Genomic DNA, 18,338 nt, shown 5'->3' with positions numbered 1-18,338 from the left:
TTCTCTCGGAGTCCCGCAAAGAAGAGGGAGAGCTGCTTCTCTCGGAATCCCGCGAAGAGAGAGTGAGAGAGCTGCTTCTCTCGGAGTCCCGCGAAGAAGAGGGAGAGCTGCTTCCCCCCTCTGGGTGGGACCCCTCACGGCGTTACATTTTTTCAGCCTTTCATTGAATCAGTCAAAGGTGTATACACAAACCATTGTCTCTGAGAGAGATAACAAAAAACCTGTCCAACCGGTTCGCCTTCGACAGATGGCAAATGGAATACAAGCTTATCTTACAACCCAGGACAGGAGGTTAGCTGTGTGATTTACATGACTGATTTAGAAAGCAAAAAGTATTTTACCTGTTTTACTGCTGATCAAAAGAACAATTTTCTCCAGCTCTCCCAAGTCAACAGCATCCACGATAACTAGAAGTGACTAAAATTAAAGTATTCAGTATTGTAAGATAAAACCATGTTTCTTAACTTCTTTTCATGGGAAAATTTGAAAATAATATGTAGGAAGTATAAAAATGGATTAAAGGGTAAATTTTAAAATACTTTAAGACAGAGTACCTCATTTTTCTCTCCCTGCTGTATGTTCTGCAATGACTGGAGAAGGGATCTGTCTCCTGTGTCACCACGAGTACCGTATATGCATGCAGTCATATGCACTAAATTTCTCTCATTCAAAATATTTCTTGAAAATACTGTTAGATTATATGTAACCACTGCAATATAAAGCAAAAAGATATTTTGTTAAGGTTTTGCCACAACCTTGAACACCTATTTGACAACATGGCATTCTACAGAGACATCTAATAAAAATTCAAGCACTTGAAAATAATAGCAAAACTCAAGTTTTTGCAAAATTTTCTTCATAATTGTTTTGCTACCACCTCCCAGATCTGAAATTTGAGAAGTGAGGCTGGACCAGCCCAAAACAAAAATGAAAGGATTGCATTTTGAAGGTTTAATTCCTGGATCACTGTGTCAAAAAGCAGCAAAAGTGGACCTGCCCTACAGGAGAGGACAAGGTAGAAGCTGAGCACAGCCCCAGCTCAGGCAGTGCCCTCTCTGACCAGGTTCTGCAGCATCTGCATAGGGCAGAGCTGTGCAGAATCCCAGATGCAGCAAACAGTAAAAAAGACCTGAGATCCATCCTGGTGATTGAGTTGGGGGCAGAAGGAGAAAGGGCCAGAGAAGGAATGAGAATAAGAGGACAACATAAGACCAAAGTCTGTGCAGGAGAGGGGGCAGAGAGAGAACTAGGGGAAGATGCACATATGATGTAGCTCAGGCATGATCTGACCAGTGCATCCTCTGCCCATCTTGGCTGGAGGTTCCAGGTGAGTTCAGCCAAGGCAAGTTATATCTGTGACTTGTCATGGACCTGGTGCACTGGAGTCCAGTGGAGAGGTTGCATTCATGAACTTTGGGTCAGATCATACAGAGGATAGCACTGGGAGAGTCCATTGTACAGAGGGCAATGGAGAGAGATTGATGTAGGCAAGGGTAGGAGGGCTAAAATGCTTAAATAGTGGTCTTTGGGTAGTGTGACCAGATCACAAGTGTAGCAACCAAGCTTTTATCTCTCTAGTGCACTGAATGAATTGGAAAGGGGAAAGATTAAATGGGTCTCTGAAAAGAAATTACATACAACAAGCGTGACATATATGAATGTTACAAATCCATTAATTGTATAAAATTCTAATTATTTCATAATATCAATATGAATTATGAATTATGGCTCTCTGTTAAATTTATGGGAATAATCAGCTTGAAAGTAGCATAATAGTTTTTTTTTCACCTTTTCAATATTTAATTGTTTTGTCTTAAAACCTACAGCAGTGCAAAATTGACCTTCTGAACTGCCCTGTGTGTGAGAGGGGAGAGACAGCACCATGTCAACCCTGGGGATTCCTGTGGTGTAAGCATCTCAAAGGATGGTGCAGTAAAGGGAAACTACTTATGTATATACTCAGCTGGAGGCCTCTGCTCATTAATACACCCAAAGGCACAAGTGTGCACTGCCAGATCTCAAGGGTCTGTACTATATCAACTGCATTTTGATGGCTTCAATTAGCCATTAGCAAATGCTTCATCACAAGCCAAAGCACAATTTTTTTTTTAAAGGAAAATATAACTGAGATAAAATACTAAGGCACTCTATGAATGACAGAGCTGTATCTGAAATTTAACATCACATGGCTTCTGGTTATAGGGAGTGTGATTAGCTGTTTTCCATTCCAATTAATACAATACTGGTATTGCTTTTAGCTGATAAAAGGGAGAAAATAAATTAGGTTTAGAAAGCTGTCAAAAAGCATATCTGGTTTTCACAATAAATTGCAAGTAAAGTTGTCTGTAAAGATCACTTTGAACTCCACGTGTACCACCTGCTGTGGAGCTGCTTAAAGCTCACTCAGACAAAAATGGCAAAGATTGGGAGAATCACTCTCCTAGCTTTTTTTTCTTCAGTGGTTACAAATCCCTCCTTGAAAATATCTAAAACATGGATGGAAAGACATAAAACCCACAGAAATTAGCTATTTTGAACTTATAGATAACATAACACCTATTCCTTGTTTGTGATGTTTTTTTGTCTCTTGATTTCAGAATAGTTGCAAAGAACAAATATATAACCAGAAAAAGAAAAAAGAAAACAAAGAATGGGGAAATTATTTTTTCAACAAAGGTCAGTGACAGAGCCAAGGTCATAAGGACTCCAATCTCACCCCACTTTTATCACCCGTGCTGCATCTTTCTCTCCTCATTTCTGTGTACTTGTCCCTGTATCCTGAGTATTTCTGCATGTGACAGTGATCAGTCCTTTGCAAGGGACGCACTTATGTGCTTTATGTTAATCTGAAGGTCCTCTTTGTTTCAATCTTGTGTGTAGGAGATGAAAGCCATTGAGCCCTGCTCTGTACCCATACTCTGTAAGTTATCAAGTCAAAATAACACCTCTAAGCAATATAAAACCTAAAGACCAGATACAAATTTTAGATTTTCAATTGCAGCCAAAATATGCAAAATAACCCCAAAATTCATCCTCTGTTACTTCTACTGAGATTATTCACATACTTACTTTTGGATGCAGAGACCTCACTGAAACTGGGCCATAAGCTCCAATCCAAAGTGTGTGGGGTAGTTCATTTTACGTCTACTTCAGCTCACTTTAGATGAGCTGACTTATTTTTTACCCAAATATTTAATTTTTTTTCTGCATAAAACCCAGGCACAAATTATTTGAATATTAAGCATCATTATTTGGTCTGTTAATTAAGTTAGTATTTGTTCCATCATATGGCAGCATTCAGTACACATCACATTAGGAAACAGGGTGGATTTTAGGTTGAAAGATTTCTTTTATTTTACTTAAACAAGATGATAAATGTAAGAATTGTTGAGCTAATTTTAGGAGGCATAAATATTTGGAGTATGTAAAGGTAATAAAGCTGAAGCTTATATATAGTTTTGAGCTGTTATTTACTCATATTTGTTTGGAATCTGCAAACAACAAAATCACATAATAGTAAATGAACTATAAAAAATGATGTTGTTAATGTCAGCAATATGAGCAGCTGAGAACTAAACAAAAGAGAGTAGAAATATTACAATAGTGCAAGAAACTGTTCTTTGTAGCATATAATAACATTTCTGTGCAATCAAGGGAATATTGCACGTCCCACTTTATGGGACAGAAATTAAGCTGAGTGGGTAATATTTTCTTTCATACCTTTTAACTTATTATCCAGTCTCTATGAATCATTAAATAAAGACAATAAAAATTTCTGTTTTGATAAAGGTTTCTACTGTAATACTAGGACATGTTAACCTCCTGAACCACTCTACTGCTTTGAAGTAGATTTATACCTACCAGAAAGTGCTTCTTTTAATGGCCACTGTATAGGGAATTCAATCCATCTGTCTCCATTAGGAGAAAGAGGAAGTGTTTTATTTATGGTGAGACTAAAGGTATCCAGGGTTGATGTGTTCTGTATTTTAAAGTGACGAAGAGACAACTGGGATATGTTGTTTTCCAGACTCTGGAGACCAAGCCGCACTTTATAAAGCATTCCCAAATCAGATGGCAAATGTATCTAGGAATCAACAAAGCATTGAGTTAGCATCCAAACAGAGGTATGCAGATAAATGCAAAGGTAGTTTACAGGAAGAGAGGAAGCTGGCTCTAAAGGAGTCAGCGCAGTCCTGTACCCCTTTGCATCAGTCTTGGTGCTAAAAGTCCCATTCACTTCAAAAGCAGCAGAACCAGGTTGACTGTAGGCACTTAAGGACATTTTAGCTTTATCCTCTAGGGGCAGTCATTGTAATTGTTCTATCAAATTCAAATTACACATGCCAATGATTTCTAATGTGAATAAGTAATGTTAATGTCATTTAAAATGACATGCATTATTAACTATGACTATTTGTTGGGGGAAAAAAAGAATATGCTTGATCATCAACTTGAGAAAGCCAGAAATTAAAAATAAAATATGGTATGCAACTGAAAATTTCAGCTCTGATTTTCTTGACTATTTAAACAATAATACAAACAATAAAAACAATATTTACATCACTATATGATTACTTCTCTTTAAAAGGAAATTCAAAGAAAATTTAAATATAGGCAAATCTATGTATTATTTTACATCATATGTTATTTGGTTCTCAGTCTGATGTTCCACTTTGTTTTCCATGGTAACTGGATTTGACTTGCTGTTGCTTCCATAAAAAACCATAACCATCTTGGATATATTTTCTGACAACTTTTCAAATTCTGATTTTGTTTCTTCTTGATGCTTTGTGAAATAAATCCTCCATCTGCCTTCTGAACAAATAAAATACAGAAAACAAAAGGAAAAAATATTAAAGATGTTCCTATTTTCATATATTAACAAAGCTATCTGACATAAAATTTCTAAGACATGCCTTGTTCTACATGGGGAGCATAATTTTATAAGAATGTCACCTGGCTATTGAGCAGCTCCCTAAGTTTGTCACCATTTTTTACTATGACAAAGGGAAAACTATTGTCAGTACTACTAAGTATAATGACATATTGTGATGAGAATATTCTCACATTATTATTTCAGAACTGATTAATAAAACAGTAATTGTAATGACAGAAGTTATACCTGAATTCATTTGCTCTCTTCCTAAAGGCCAGGCAGATGTACTCCTCCTCTCCTGAACTTCTAATTAAAAAAAAAAGATAAAATTGTTATTTTTGTAAAACATTATCTATATGATAATAAAGGTCTGTATTCATGTCTAGTGAGGCAATTGACTGAGTATTATATCATTTAGATTAAAGATTTAACTAGGAAATGTACAGTGTGATTTTCCATTTAAGCATCATCTAAATATCATCCTATTAAATAAATTGTCTGTAGGGCTGGCTCTTTACTAGGAAAATGGTAGTAACATGAAGACTCAAGTATTTTTCATTTTAAAGCATTTCTCTTTCATTTGTACAATTTTTGCTCTGGATGAATGAGCACTAATTGGATGTCTTTAATGCCAATTCTAGAGGTTGATGTTCCTCCCAAAGATATGAGTCCCCACTGATTTCATCAGGATTTGGTGTAGATCAAATCTGTCTGTAAACCTGAACTAACTTCTTTTGAGTTCATAAACAAGACTGGATTTGTCAATTATTGTATAAGGAAACTCACAGGGACATTTGTCCAAATCAATTAAGTTTAGTAGAAACGGAACTAAATATTGCCTTTTAGGTTTTTTTTTTTTTTGTTTTGTTTTTTTCAGAGATGTCCCAACATACAAACTTAACCAAAGCTGAAATTATTTGCTTTTGCACATGAACAATTGCCTCCTTTTTTTTTTTTTCTTTTTCTGGTTTCAAATGATCAAAAGTTAGAGATCATACAGCAGAGGAAATAGATTGAACTTGAATTTTCAGTCTCAAAAGGCTATTGCTGGTGCCAGCAAATGCCCAGGGAGTTAGAAAGAATAAATCTAGAATATGCTTTACAATCCAAGGACTCATCTGTAATGTCAATTAACTTCTCTGAGAGGCAGGAGAATAAATATATCTCTCTTAGAGGTACATTCTGGGCTTTGGTGCCTACTGATCTGGTTGGAATGTGCACACCAGATTGTGTTGAAAGCCACGCTTAGACTGAAGCCATGACACAGGGAGGGAAGGAGGATGTGCATTCCCTCCCTGTCTTGACAAAGAGTCACAGGCAGTGGGATCAAAACTGCTCCTCTGTGGCCCGATTATTCACATGGTGTCAGTCAAAAGTGTCTCCAGTTTCTGGCAAAAGCTGTCCAAACAGGGTAGCATAAATAATGTAAATTAGTCATCTTGCATACAATGGAGGAATTTTCTCCACTGCTTAAACAGAGTTTTCCCTGCTTTTTACCTTGCTTTCACTCTGCCTAGCAATTGGTATTAGAAGCTTAAAAAATAGTTTGTAGGTGTAGAAGTAAGACTTGGAGAGGTAGATTTTGTAAAAAGGGAATAGGACAGATTTCTTGGCATTTACACCACTGAAAACCTAGAGTAACAAAGCAGAAATTATCCTCTGGCAAATTGGGGTTATTAAGTGGTACTAAAACTCAAAGTGTTCAGACACACTAATTCCCTGTATAATGACAATGTTCTACTGGAATATTTTAAATCACAACTTGTTTGTAGAAGCAAATAATATAGCTGCATTCTCCAGTTTGAAATGAATTTCTTAGCAGATGATAGTTTGAAGATAGTGTTGACCTGTGGCATCCAGAGTTACTGAGGCAGATTTTTTTCCATCATGTCTGTCTTTAAGCCATGTTTGAGCCATAAACAGTGTTTCTGTCCCTGAAGATGCTGACTCTTTCACAATAATCTTCTCCAGAAGCCAGTCAGAGCCTCTCCCTTTTTCAACAACCATCCTGTGCAGAATACCAATATCTACTGCCTCCACTTGAAAAATATCCACCTGAAAAATTCAGAATCGGAAGTCATACGGAAACAGAATCATGTAACTAAATTATTAGGGTATTTTGAAATATGAAAGTGAAAAGAAAATCAGGATTTTTTTATTAACTCAATAAATACCAACAGAACCAGAGATGACAAGTTTAACGATGTTAAATGCCTGCATTAAGAAGTATTTCTTCCCTTTGTGGTTCTGCAATTTACAGTTAAATCCCCTTTTTGCACAAAAAGAACTATAAGTTGCCTATGCTCACTTAATGAGAAATTTTCCTTCCCAAAATTGATGCTTAATTAGCCCAAGGGCTATTTCAGAAATGAAATACAGGGAATGAGAAAGGTAGAAACAAGCATCACGGAAGGAATCTCTAAAGAATGACAAACTTGGTTCCAGATTTGGATTAACTTGTAGGATTAGTTTCAATATAAGTAATTGAATGGAAGGAAAAATATTAAATAAAACTATGTTGAAATAAGTTCTGCTATTCTCTATCAATTAAAAAACCCACAATAATTTTACAATGTTTAGAATATGAAGTAAGATTCCTAAAGAAAATTGTGATACATCAGACATTCAACAATTTCACAATATGTGATTCTGGCTTTTTGTGAGTGTTACACTTATTTCCTGTTTACTCATCAGAAAAACAGACATTAAATTCTCAACACAGAGACTTTCCACATTTTTTGCTTTATAGATTTATGAATTATCATCTTATTTCTACTGGGATTGATAACTGTTGAAAGCTAGTGTTATTTGTTATGGAATTTCCAGCATGATTGAAAGAGGTAAAGATGGTTTTGAAGGGAATAGGTAGTAATAATGATTGAGTCCTGAAAGGTCTTGCAGTCTTCCAAACGCAATTCACACTGAAGTTGCTCTACCAGAGCAACCCCTAAAGGCTTATTCAGAGAAGAAACAGAGAATAGCAGTCCTCTTGCTCCACCTCTATTCTTTCCTGGACAGGTCTTCCAGCTGAAGAACTGATGAAAGATTTGTGTCTCAAAGATGAGCCTAACCAGCTTGCAACTTAATAAGACACAGCATAAGCTCAAATATTGAGCTTAAAATTGCAGATAATATATGACTATCCACTTTAAAAAGAATCACCAGAAACAGAAAAAATTGAAATTTGTTGTTCAACTTTTGTTTCTTGTTTTTCATTAGTATCTGTACATATGAATTTGAAAGTGTGTGTGTTTGTGAACCACACCTTTAACAGTGTCCTAAAAATAACAATCAATCTGTTACTAATTACTCTGTAACTTCAAGACAGAAAGGTCATGTTAGTCAAAAACTGCTACAATGTACCATCTAATCAACAAATGTGCATTATCACTCTTACGCTATCATGTGAAATGGAAAAATGAGACAATGACATTAAAGAAAAAATCTGAAAGAGGTGCTTGAATAGCTGTACTTCCTCACAAGGAGTCAAGGTTATCAGCGGCTTAGTGAATTTAACAGCAGAGCAAATACATTGGAGTGACTGAAATTCTAGATGGAGTGCAGAACTGCAGGAAAAGAGGCTCCTCTTCATGTTTTCCTTAGCTAAATAAAAAAATTAAGGTTTAGTGTCAACACAACCATTTTATTTTATTACCTATTGGACTAATCTGATTATTGAATATCATTAATTTGAACTCTTAATTTACATTTATTTTGATATTAGGTTGATCACTCTTTTATTCCAGTTTTAGTTGGATTGGTAAAGTAATACCATCATGCCTGAATAAAATGAATTTGTTACACTTATTAAATGAAATACATTAAAAATACACACAGTTAGGAGATGACTGACAAACACAGACTGAAGTAAGAAACATACACACCCCATGTGTCTGTCAGTAAAAAAATATTTTAAGTTCACAAAATGCAAAAATTTATCCTAAAATTGCTGCTAGTTCTTGCAAATTATTATGCTTATAGTAATGCATGATTGTTGAGGTTTAACCCCAGGCAGTATCCAAGCCCCCTCACCAGCAAGATCAAGGAGAGAATGCAAATGGTAAAAGCTAGAAAATTCGTGGGTTGAGATAAAGTTTAATAGAGAAAGCAGCAGCCATGCACACAACCAGAGCAAAATGAGGAATTAATTCAGTGCTTCCCATAGGCAGGCAGGTGCTCAGCCATATCCAGGAGAGCAGGGCCCCAGAACTTGCAGTGGTTACTTAGGAAGACAAATGCCATCCTTGACTCCAAATGTCACCCTTCCTCCTTCTTCCCCCACTTTCTATACTGAACATGATGCCACATGGTCTGGAATATCCCTTTGGTCAGTTGGGGTCACCTGTCCTGGCTGTGTCTCCTCCCACCCTCCCATGCACCCCCAGCCTTCTCACCAGCGTGGCAGAACAAAAAGCAGGAAAGGCCTTGGCTCTGTGTAAGTCCTGCCCAGTGATAACAAAAACATTTCTCTATTATCAGCTCTGTGTTCAGCAAAAATCCAAAACAGAGCCTCATACCAGCCACTGTGCAGAAAATTAATTCCACCCCAGCTGAAACGAGCACAATTGTTTTATGGGAAACACATGAGAAAGCGCTTGTCAGATACTTGTTGGAATAATTTCTTTTTAAAAGAAAAGAGTTTTCCTGAAAATGACTAATTTGGTGGCATGATCATCCGCATCTCCAAAAAAATCTGTTGTCAGTGATCCATTCTTGGAAAGAAGAGTTAGGAATATAGGAAAAGTACAGACAATATTCTGCTGGCTTCTAGACTTGTGCTGTCCCCAGAAGAGTAGTTGAGTCTGACTTGCACCAAGTTTGATGCTTACCAAATTCTTAGTACTTATTAATTTAGTGACTTAATTAATCAGGGACAGCATGTGCTATGGGTTATCCATGACCTGGAGGATCCTGCCACAAATAAAACTAGTTAAGATGCAAAAGGGTTTCCAATTCATTTTTTCTATGAAAATAAGTATATTTTGATGGAATAAACATTTGTAAAAACTTTGAATGTTTGGTTTGTGCTAGACACAGCACTTTATCACTTGTCAGTGTGCCATTTTAACAAGCTCACTTTAGAGGATGTAAAATCTCAGAAATCCATGGTCAAATTAGCAGACTAATAAATGGGAAGTTAAGGAACTATTATAATATAGACTAGAAATTGTATCATCTGGGGTAAACTCACCTTGCAGACAAGATTACATTTTATCTTTATGTGTACATTTGAAAATCTACACAGTGTAATGAGCTTTATTTTAGTCAAGAGACCAAAAAAGAACAGAGAAAGATCAGCAACTAAAATTGTTAGAACTAAAAACAATTGGCTCGAGATAATTTATTTGCTAAATTTAATTCACTTTTCTCCTCTCAAGCTGTCTGCAAACAGAGAGATTATGACATATATTTCATTCTAATTTTATGAAATTCAATTATTATTAATAATTTAGATAATATTTTTGTAGATTCATCTGAGACTATGGATTAGGCATAAAATTTTCTAAATACTCGAGTTGTTCACAGGTCTTGTATGTCACATGATACTCTATCTTTTATTTGACTTACAAATGGCGACCTTCTAAATTACTGGAGGGTTAATTCTTCTGCAAAAAGAGAAGAGATGGGAAGAAAAAACACAGAAGATAAGCAAACCTATAGAATATGAAATTTATCATTTTCCCCTAGGGAAAAAAATGTTAATTGTTTTTTAGTTACTACTAGCAAATTAGGTTTGAACTGAGAAGTCACCTTAAATATTGATAATAATACATATTGTCCAATTCAGCAGAGCTTATATTTAATTTTCTCAGAATAGCATTAAAGCAATTTATATGTATGTACAGCCCACTAAATTTTCTTAATTAACATGGCCTGGAGAAAGAAAGATATTCCCCAGTCTGAGCAGCTAAGATTGACAATGGTAGAGCCACACATTCTCTGTGAGCCAGAAGAGCTGCCCTAGCAAATTGCAGAATTGGTACTTTTGGTACTTCTTTTGGTACTTTCCTGGCTAAGAAACTAAGGACTAAAAAATTCCTTTATAAGAATAACTCTAGCAATCCTTTCAGAATTAAAATTTGGGTTTTTTTCTTAACTCCTTTCCAGATTTTCTTCAAATGTTTATTTCTTTTCCAGGGATCCACACTTTGAGCCTTTTCTTTGAATCTATGACCCAGTTTATTATGACTTTATTCAGTACTCTTCTGTGACATTGCTGGCAACATATCACTGTCTGCAGCAGCTGCAATAGCTCTTGTAACAGAAGCATTTGAACAGTCACTGTGCAATATTTACCTTTATAAATGCCAATCATTTTACAGGCTTGGTATTGAGACTTGATGGTTGGTTAATGATGATATTCCCAGAAGAACTGAAAATGGCAAGTCAAGACACACCATATGCTTCATTTCATCAACCTGTATGCACAAGTGATTTCCCATACTGCTAATGTTAGTATCATTTTAATAGGCTTTTATTGGAAAAGGAGTCAGAGTGTCTAGATAAAGGACCTTTTCTATTAAGCTTAGTGAACCTATTGATTTGCTGCCTGATTATTTTGATCTCACTCGCTAATCTGGAGAAACTGAAAACAAAGGAGTTTTAACACAGGAAGGCAAAATAAAGGCCCCTGTAACACTGAGTCCAATCAGAAACAGTGTGTAAACAATCCTGTAAAACGAGAAAAAGAGAAAAACTACTTATGCCCCTTCAGACTGTGGTCCTGTGGGCTCTTCCAGTTGTGCTGAACAGAACCTCTCCACCCTGTCCCAAATGTTTGTCACATCACTACCTTCTGTTAGATGGAAGTTAGCACCTTTTTAGTTAGGTCAGCAAAACCACAAAATCAGCTCCAGGAAAATTTTATCAAGACAGACCAAGTGAAAAAGCCCAAATCACAAATTATATAAACTGCTTAAAATAAATAAACATTTGGACAGAGCAAATGTATGTCACTGTGCCAGCTGACCTCAGAGTTGGAAATATTGGGTGGTAAGCAGCAGTGATGATTAAGCATTGGTAGAAGTACTGCCTTGGCTCAGCTCAGAGGAAGGATGGACAGTGCCTCTGACTGTGCCCTTGTAGTGTTCTCTATCCTTCTTTAAAAACAGGGGTTTTCTTGCATCTGAAAAAGCCAACCCCAAATTTCCTTCTAGACTCACATTTCTGCAAGCATGCTTTTGTATTATGCTAAATTCTCAGCTATAAATTCTTTGCATGAAAAAAGTAATGTAGATTATAATGAATTAATCGTTAGAGGTCTCTGATAACCCACGTTTATCATAGTTTATCAGTCTTCAACAGGATTGGTGAAGAATCAGTGAAAGAATTAGGAGTAGTAAAAAGCCCCAAGTATATTTGACCTGCACTGATCTTAATAATCTTAGTATAACTGGAAAGGAATCTTTTTGAAATGAGATTTATATGCACAAAACTGCAACAGGAGTAAGAAAGAATAGAGGCATCTTATAATGATCAGTAGCTATAAACATTCTGCTAACTAGGTAAAGACATTTCAATCAGACTTTAAAATGTATTTAATAAAATGCAAAAGGACTGCTAGATAGATCAGTATCATCAGCCACATCCAAAGTTGTAATCATAAATTATATCAAACAAAAGAGATTTAAAAATCAAACAAAAGGACCAACAAAACACAAACAAACATAAGACAGCCATCACTTTGGACAGATTCAATAGCATCTGACGTAGCCTGATTGTTGGATTGATTTAATAACAGTCCAAGTTTGAGATCTGGTTTAACAGGCAAAGAAAATAGCATGAATGTCATTTTCTTCAACTTCAGAAATGTATATCATTGCATGATATTTTGATTAAGACACTATAATCAAATATAATAATGGGATAATAAAATGTCTAACTTGTATGTCTCCAAGTGAAGTTGTAAAAAAGATAATATTTTCAAGCACATCTCATTGCAGTGAGACCAGTTAATAAGCTTATGCTCTTTAGTATTTCCATGATTTATCTGGAAGAAAATAAGATTTCAGAGATTATGCAAATACAATCTCCAGTTATGACACTTGAAGAAGCAGGGTGCTAAATTGAAGAGTGCTCTGAAAAGATTTGTGAGAGTTCATAAATCACTGGAAAGCCTTCCTTTCAGTGAATCAAACAGAATAATCTATTTAACTTGTCAAAGGCATACGGATTTTCTTATTGTCATAAATACTGTCAAAAGCAGTAGAAATTTGGTGTAAGAGAGCTATCCAAACTAGTAGTCAAAAGTGTGAAAAAACTCAATTCCAAGAAGTTAGACAAATTTAGACAGAAAACAGTGTGAATCTCTAATATTTACAAGAAAAAACAAGTATCCTTAAGCTTTGAAACAACTTTCCAGATAGATTTAAACTTCATCACTGGTAGCCATTCATTTGGAGTTAGATATATTTTCTAAACTATTTAACTTGAACAGAATTTAACTTAGTTCTTGCTGCATTGAGGAAAATGATTAAATATTTTATTTCCTGAAAAATGCACGCTTGTATTAGCCATAACTATTTTAAGATTTTTTTATAAATAAAGCTAATAAATTTAGCTGCATTTTATTTTTAAAATTACCTTGTTTATCAAAACCCTGAAATGAACAGGACATAAAATTCACTTACCCAACTTGGCCTATCTAAAATAAGTCTATATAATAAGACAATTTCTTTCAAAAAGAGCAGCAGGTACTCTCTGAGGTTAACTAATTTCATTTTAAGATAAATGTCCAAATGAAGAGAGAAGGTAACCATTACTCCCTTTCTGCAGCAGATGCTTAAGCAATCATGTTAGAACAAATGTGTACAATACAGGCAAGTAAGGGAGATGCATTTCAGCTTTAGAAATGTCACTTACATGATTTATTTTTAGGATCTATGTAGACAGAATGAAGTACTCTCCTCTTGCAGTTAATTTTAGCGTTAATTTATTTTTCCCAGTTTTTAATTTTTTGCAGCAAAGTTTTACAAGTTTTCTCACTCTGCAAGAATGTGGGATGTTCTGACTCTGTCCCTTATAAATCTCTCACTGATTGTAACCACTGACTGTGAAATACCATCCTGGAGGTATCAGTGAGAACTGCACATAACTCAGGTATTTGCCACTGTCTCCTAGGATGTTATAAAGCTTTAGTAATGTTCCTTCTTTCTGCATTTCACCTCACTAACAACCTTCATCAGCCTTTCCTTCACTGTGATGGTATTCTGTACTTTCCTAGTTCCCATCTGATTAATCCTTCCACTCAATGGATTTAAACATGGTGTAACCAAAAGTAGCAGTCAAGTGGCCAAGGTGAGCCACTCCGGTGCTGGCACAATCAGCAGCTGAACACTGCAGTGTGGCACAAGGGGGATATTCCCAAAGGAACCTCAGGGGTAGCAGAGAGCCCCCTGAACCCACAGCTCAGGCCACAGCAGGCGACACAGGACCAGAACCAGTGGTGGCCAAGCTCCCCCCATGTACAGAAGAAGCCCTGAGGGAGTGCAAGCAACCACGAGTGCCACAAAGAGAGCTGGCAAAGCCTGAGGAAAAGGTTGAAGTACTTACTGCCATCTTTGCCTCAGTCTCTAATAGCAAGATCAGTTGATCTTCCAGCCCCCTGAGATGTGAAACAGAGGCAGGGAGCAGAATGAAGCCCCTACAATCCAAGGGGAAAGGACCAGCAACCTGCTACAGCACAGAGACACACATATGTGGCTGGATGGGATTCACCTAAGGGTACATAGGGAGCTGGCAGAAGTGCTCACCAAACCTCTATCCATCATTTATAAGCAGTACCAGCTAGCTGGACAGGTCCCAGTTGACAGGAAATTAGCAAATGTAACGTCTCTCTACAAGAAGGGTTGGAAGGAGGATCCAGGGAACTGCAGGCCTGACCTATGTGCCAGGGAAAGTCATGGTGCAGATCACCTCGAGTACCATCATACAACACACACAGGGGGATCGGGCTCAGCCATCATGGCTTTATGAAAGGCAGGTCCTTCTTGACCAACCTGACCTTCCATGACAGAGCAACCTCCTTAGTGAATGAAAGAAAGGCTGTGAAATTTGTTAAGCTGGACTTTAAGAAAGCCTTTGATACAATCTCCCAAGTATTGTCCCAGAGAAAATGGCTGCTCATGGCTTCAATGTGTGCATTCTTCTCTGGGTAAAGTCTGACTGGATGGCCAGGCCCAGAGAGAATGGAGTGAACGAGTTAATGGTGAATGGAATTAAATCCTGCTGGTGGCTGGTCACTACTGGCGTTCCTCAGGGCTCAGCAGCCAGGCCAGTCCTGTTTAATATCTTTACTGATGGTTTGGATGTGGGGATCAAGGGCACCCTCAGTCAGTTTGCAGATACCACCAAGCTGGGTGAGAATATTGATCTGCTAGAGGGCAGAAAGGCTCTGCAAAGGAGTCTGGACAGGCTGAATCAAAGGGCCAAGGCCAACTGCATGAGGTACAGCCAGGCCAAGTACCATGTCTTGCACTTGGGTCTCAAAACCCCATGCAATGCTACAGGACTGGGCAGGAGTGGCTGGAAAACTGCCTGGTGCAAAAGGACCTGAAGGCTCTGGTTGACATCTACTGAACATGAGCCAGAATGTGCCCAGGCGGCCAAGGCAGCCAAAGGCATCCTGGCATGCATCAGAAATAGGGTGGCCAGCAGGACCAGGGCAGTGGTTGTCCCCCTGTACTCAGCACTGATGAGGCCACACCTTGAATTCTGTGCTCAGATTTGGGCCCCTCTCTACAAGAAAGGTATTGAGGTGCTGGAGCAAGTTCCCCCAAAGAATGGGAACAAAGCTGGTGGTGGGTCTGGACCAGAAATCCTGTAAGGAGCAGCTGATAGAACTGGGGCTTCTGGAGAAAAGAAGGCTCAGAGAGATGTGATTGCTATCTATAACTGACTGAAAGGAAGGAGGCTGGGGGGAAGGTTGGCTTCAACCAGGTTGGGGTTGGTCTCTTCTCCCAGGTAACAAGCCACAGCATAAGAGGAAATTACTCTGAGTTGCACCTGGAGAGGTTTAGATTGGATATTTGGAAAAAAATTCTTCAATGAAATTATTGTCAAATTGGAACAGGCTGCCCAGGGAAACATGTAGTCAGGGACATTGTTCAGTGGTGGACTCACCAGTGCTGTGTCAATGGCTGGACTTGATCTTAAAGGTCTTTTCCAGCCTCAACAATTCTATGATTCTAAGATGACCAGATTGATGTAGTGTTCATTTCAGTATAACAGTAACTTGGCCAACAGCTTGGCACTGTGATTAATACATTTGGATCAATGACATTTGGCACCTATTTAATCATTATGTCAGGCACACTTTCCATAAGAGAAGGTTTATCTGCAGTCACAAAATAGCAGCACTGTCAGTGTGGTGGGATGTGGACATCACTGGCTTCCTACTTGTGACCTCAGGACACTGCCCCACATTCTGATTCTTCATAGTGTGTTCTGGCACACATGGACTTTTTGCCGAAGTATTTTTTTAATTGTCAGTGCTAAATCTGTGAGTACTGAAACTGAGCACCAACAGTCACCTCTCACTGAAAATTTTTGTATGTGCTGCAGTTACCATGGCACCAACCTGAGCAGTTGATGTCTAAATATAGGGCAGGATAAAGAATATATCTTTTCAAATACTAATAGAATGAAGCAAAAATTGTCAGAGAATTTAGTGCTTCTATAAAGTGGAGTACTTAAAATACTGGCCAATTTCATAGGGCCTAGATTAAAGTACTTAAATATCAGTCATAACATATTCAGTGTACTTTACTGTTTTTGATGGAATTGATCTGAAAAAACCCACATTCTCAAAGAGGAAGTTTTTGAATAACTCACAGCCATATGGACAGAGCATACAGCAAGTCTATCAAAGGCCATATAAAGAAGCATCAAGAATTATATTTGCTAAAGAAATATTGTGTGTCAGAAGCAACATGGAGGTACTGTAAGGATTTTACACAAGTGGGCCCTGGTTTTCACAGAATTTCTGCACCGAGTATACTTGGTTCAAGAAAATGCTCATAAGCAGGTAACATCTATCAGGCTTAAACTGACAAACAAAGAATGAATAAATACTATTAGGATTTCCTGAAAGCATGAAGATGTGTGCTGAGATTGCGTTGCCTGTCCTCACAGCTTTTAGGAGAATGTCAAACAAGGCATCAGTGTAATAACAATTTGAAAGACTATGGTTGTTGCAGGACAAGTCCTCATGCTCATTTGTATGAGAGATCACCAGAAGCTCAGCTCTCACTGGTGACAGCACTGCCTTCTCAGGGGTGAGCTACAGGGCCTTACTGGTGAATTAATCATATCATGCACATTACTTTACCTACAAGTTCTCTGTTGGTCTCACAGGTGCAAGGACTTTGGAAAGGCACAAAGAAACCTTTCAGATATAAGATTCTAATTCACTCTTTTACTAACATGTAACTTAGCTCATGAAAATAAAAATGTGTTAGATGAGAGAAGAATATCTTCAATCCACTGCAAACTTTGCTGAATATTTAAATATTTCTATGTAATTCTGCATGGCTAAACTGTTGCTTGTAACAGCCCTGACATTCTGTGAGACTAACACCATATTTTGATGTGTTTTCGAACAGAAACAGTGTTCCAGTTCACTAGCTGTTACAGTATAGTCAGGGGAAAAATTATTGCAAGGAAAAGCACATTTTAAAATGTCAGAACAACTGTTAAGATTCCAAATGCAAATTCTGCCTGTTATACTCAAAATCCCTTAAACCACCAAGTGCAGAATCTCTGTCTGCAGGGGTTCTTGGCACAATATGTGATTGGGCTGGTATAGAAAGAGACATTCTACACTTGAAAGTCCTTTTGGAGATTACTTTTAAAGGGAAGAAAACATTGGGAAATTTCCAAAACATATAATGAAAAAATAATGCTGCATAGGCAGGAGCCTTTCTTGCAGAATAATTTTATACTTTTCAATTAACCAAATACCTTTATTTTCACTGAACTTTGAGTGAATCAAGACTTTTATGTGTTTCTCTATTACTTATCTACAAGCATTTCTTTTTAGAGCCTTAAAATCCTCCTGTGCTGATTTCTACATTTAGAAATATAATGATACTGTGTTATATTCACACAGTGCTCCTATAAAATGTCAAATAAATAATGAAGAGATGGCTACATGCCAGATCTGAATCTTACTCTGTAGGAGAGACAAATTCTGAGCTAAACTGAAGTAGATGCTAATACTATAAAAGTACCCTTTGGGTTATAAATCTTTGTGGTTCACTTCTGCTTACTTAGTCAACATTTCTAGATGTGCATCCCTGGTCCCTCTTCATTAAAAACTACCAGTCTAAAAATCAGATTATTAATCTGTGTGACTATGATTTAAGGAGGAATCTAGTAAAACTTATATTTAACTAACTTTATGTCATGAGGACAAAAGGACTGCGGCTATAAAATTCAGCTAAATCAGCTTATCAATAAACCA

At 37.2% G+C, this 18,338-nt stretch overlaps 1 protein-coding gene across 12 annotated transcripts in view; it reads right to left on the bottom strand.

The window, feature by feature from the left end:
* The window catches only part of RP1 (RP1 axonemal microtubule associated), a 198,606-nt gene that overhangs the window by 21,208 nt on the left and 159,060 nt on the right, over positions 1-18,338 (bottom strand). For 10 of the 12 annotated variants that reach the window (XR_014952910.1, XR_014952905.1, XR_014952903.1 and 7 more), the window contains 6 exons: positions 6,724-6,931; positions 5,123-5,182; positions 4,637-4,815; positions 3,862-4,084; positions 555-709; positions 342-417 (listed from right to left, as the gene is read on the bottom strand). Coding sequence is in view for 4 of the 12 variants with exons in the window: in XM_085572110.1 (XP_085428236.1) it covers positions 342-417; positions 555-709; positions 3,862-4,084; positions 4,637-4,815; positions 5,123-5,182; positions 6,724-6,931 (901 nt within the window). In the remaining 8 variants the exon portion in view is untranslated. Of the gene's footprint in view, positions 1-291; positions 418-554; positions 710-3,861; positions 4,085-4,636; positions 4,816-5,122; positions 5,183-6,723; positions 6,932-18,338 lie in introns of all 12 variants that reach the window. The other 2 variants (XM_085572112.1, XM_085572113.1) reach the window with 2 other exon arrangements.

This window comes from Lonchura striata, chromosome 2 (genome assembly GCF_050655825.1).
Source record: "Lonchura striata isolate lonStrDom1 chromosome 2, ASM5065582v1, whole genome shotgun sequence".
Lineage (NCBI taxonomy): Eukaryota > Metazoa > Chordata > Aves > Passeriformes > Estrildidae > Lonchura > Lonchura striata.
The sequence above is the reverse complement of the archived record's forward strand: the minus strand, read 5'-3'. Positions and strand labels throughout refer to the sequence as shown.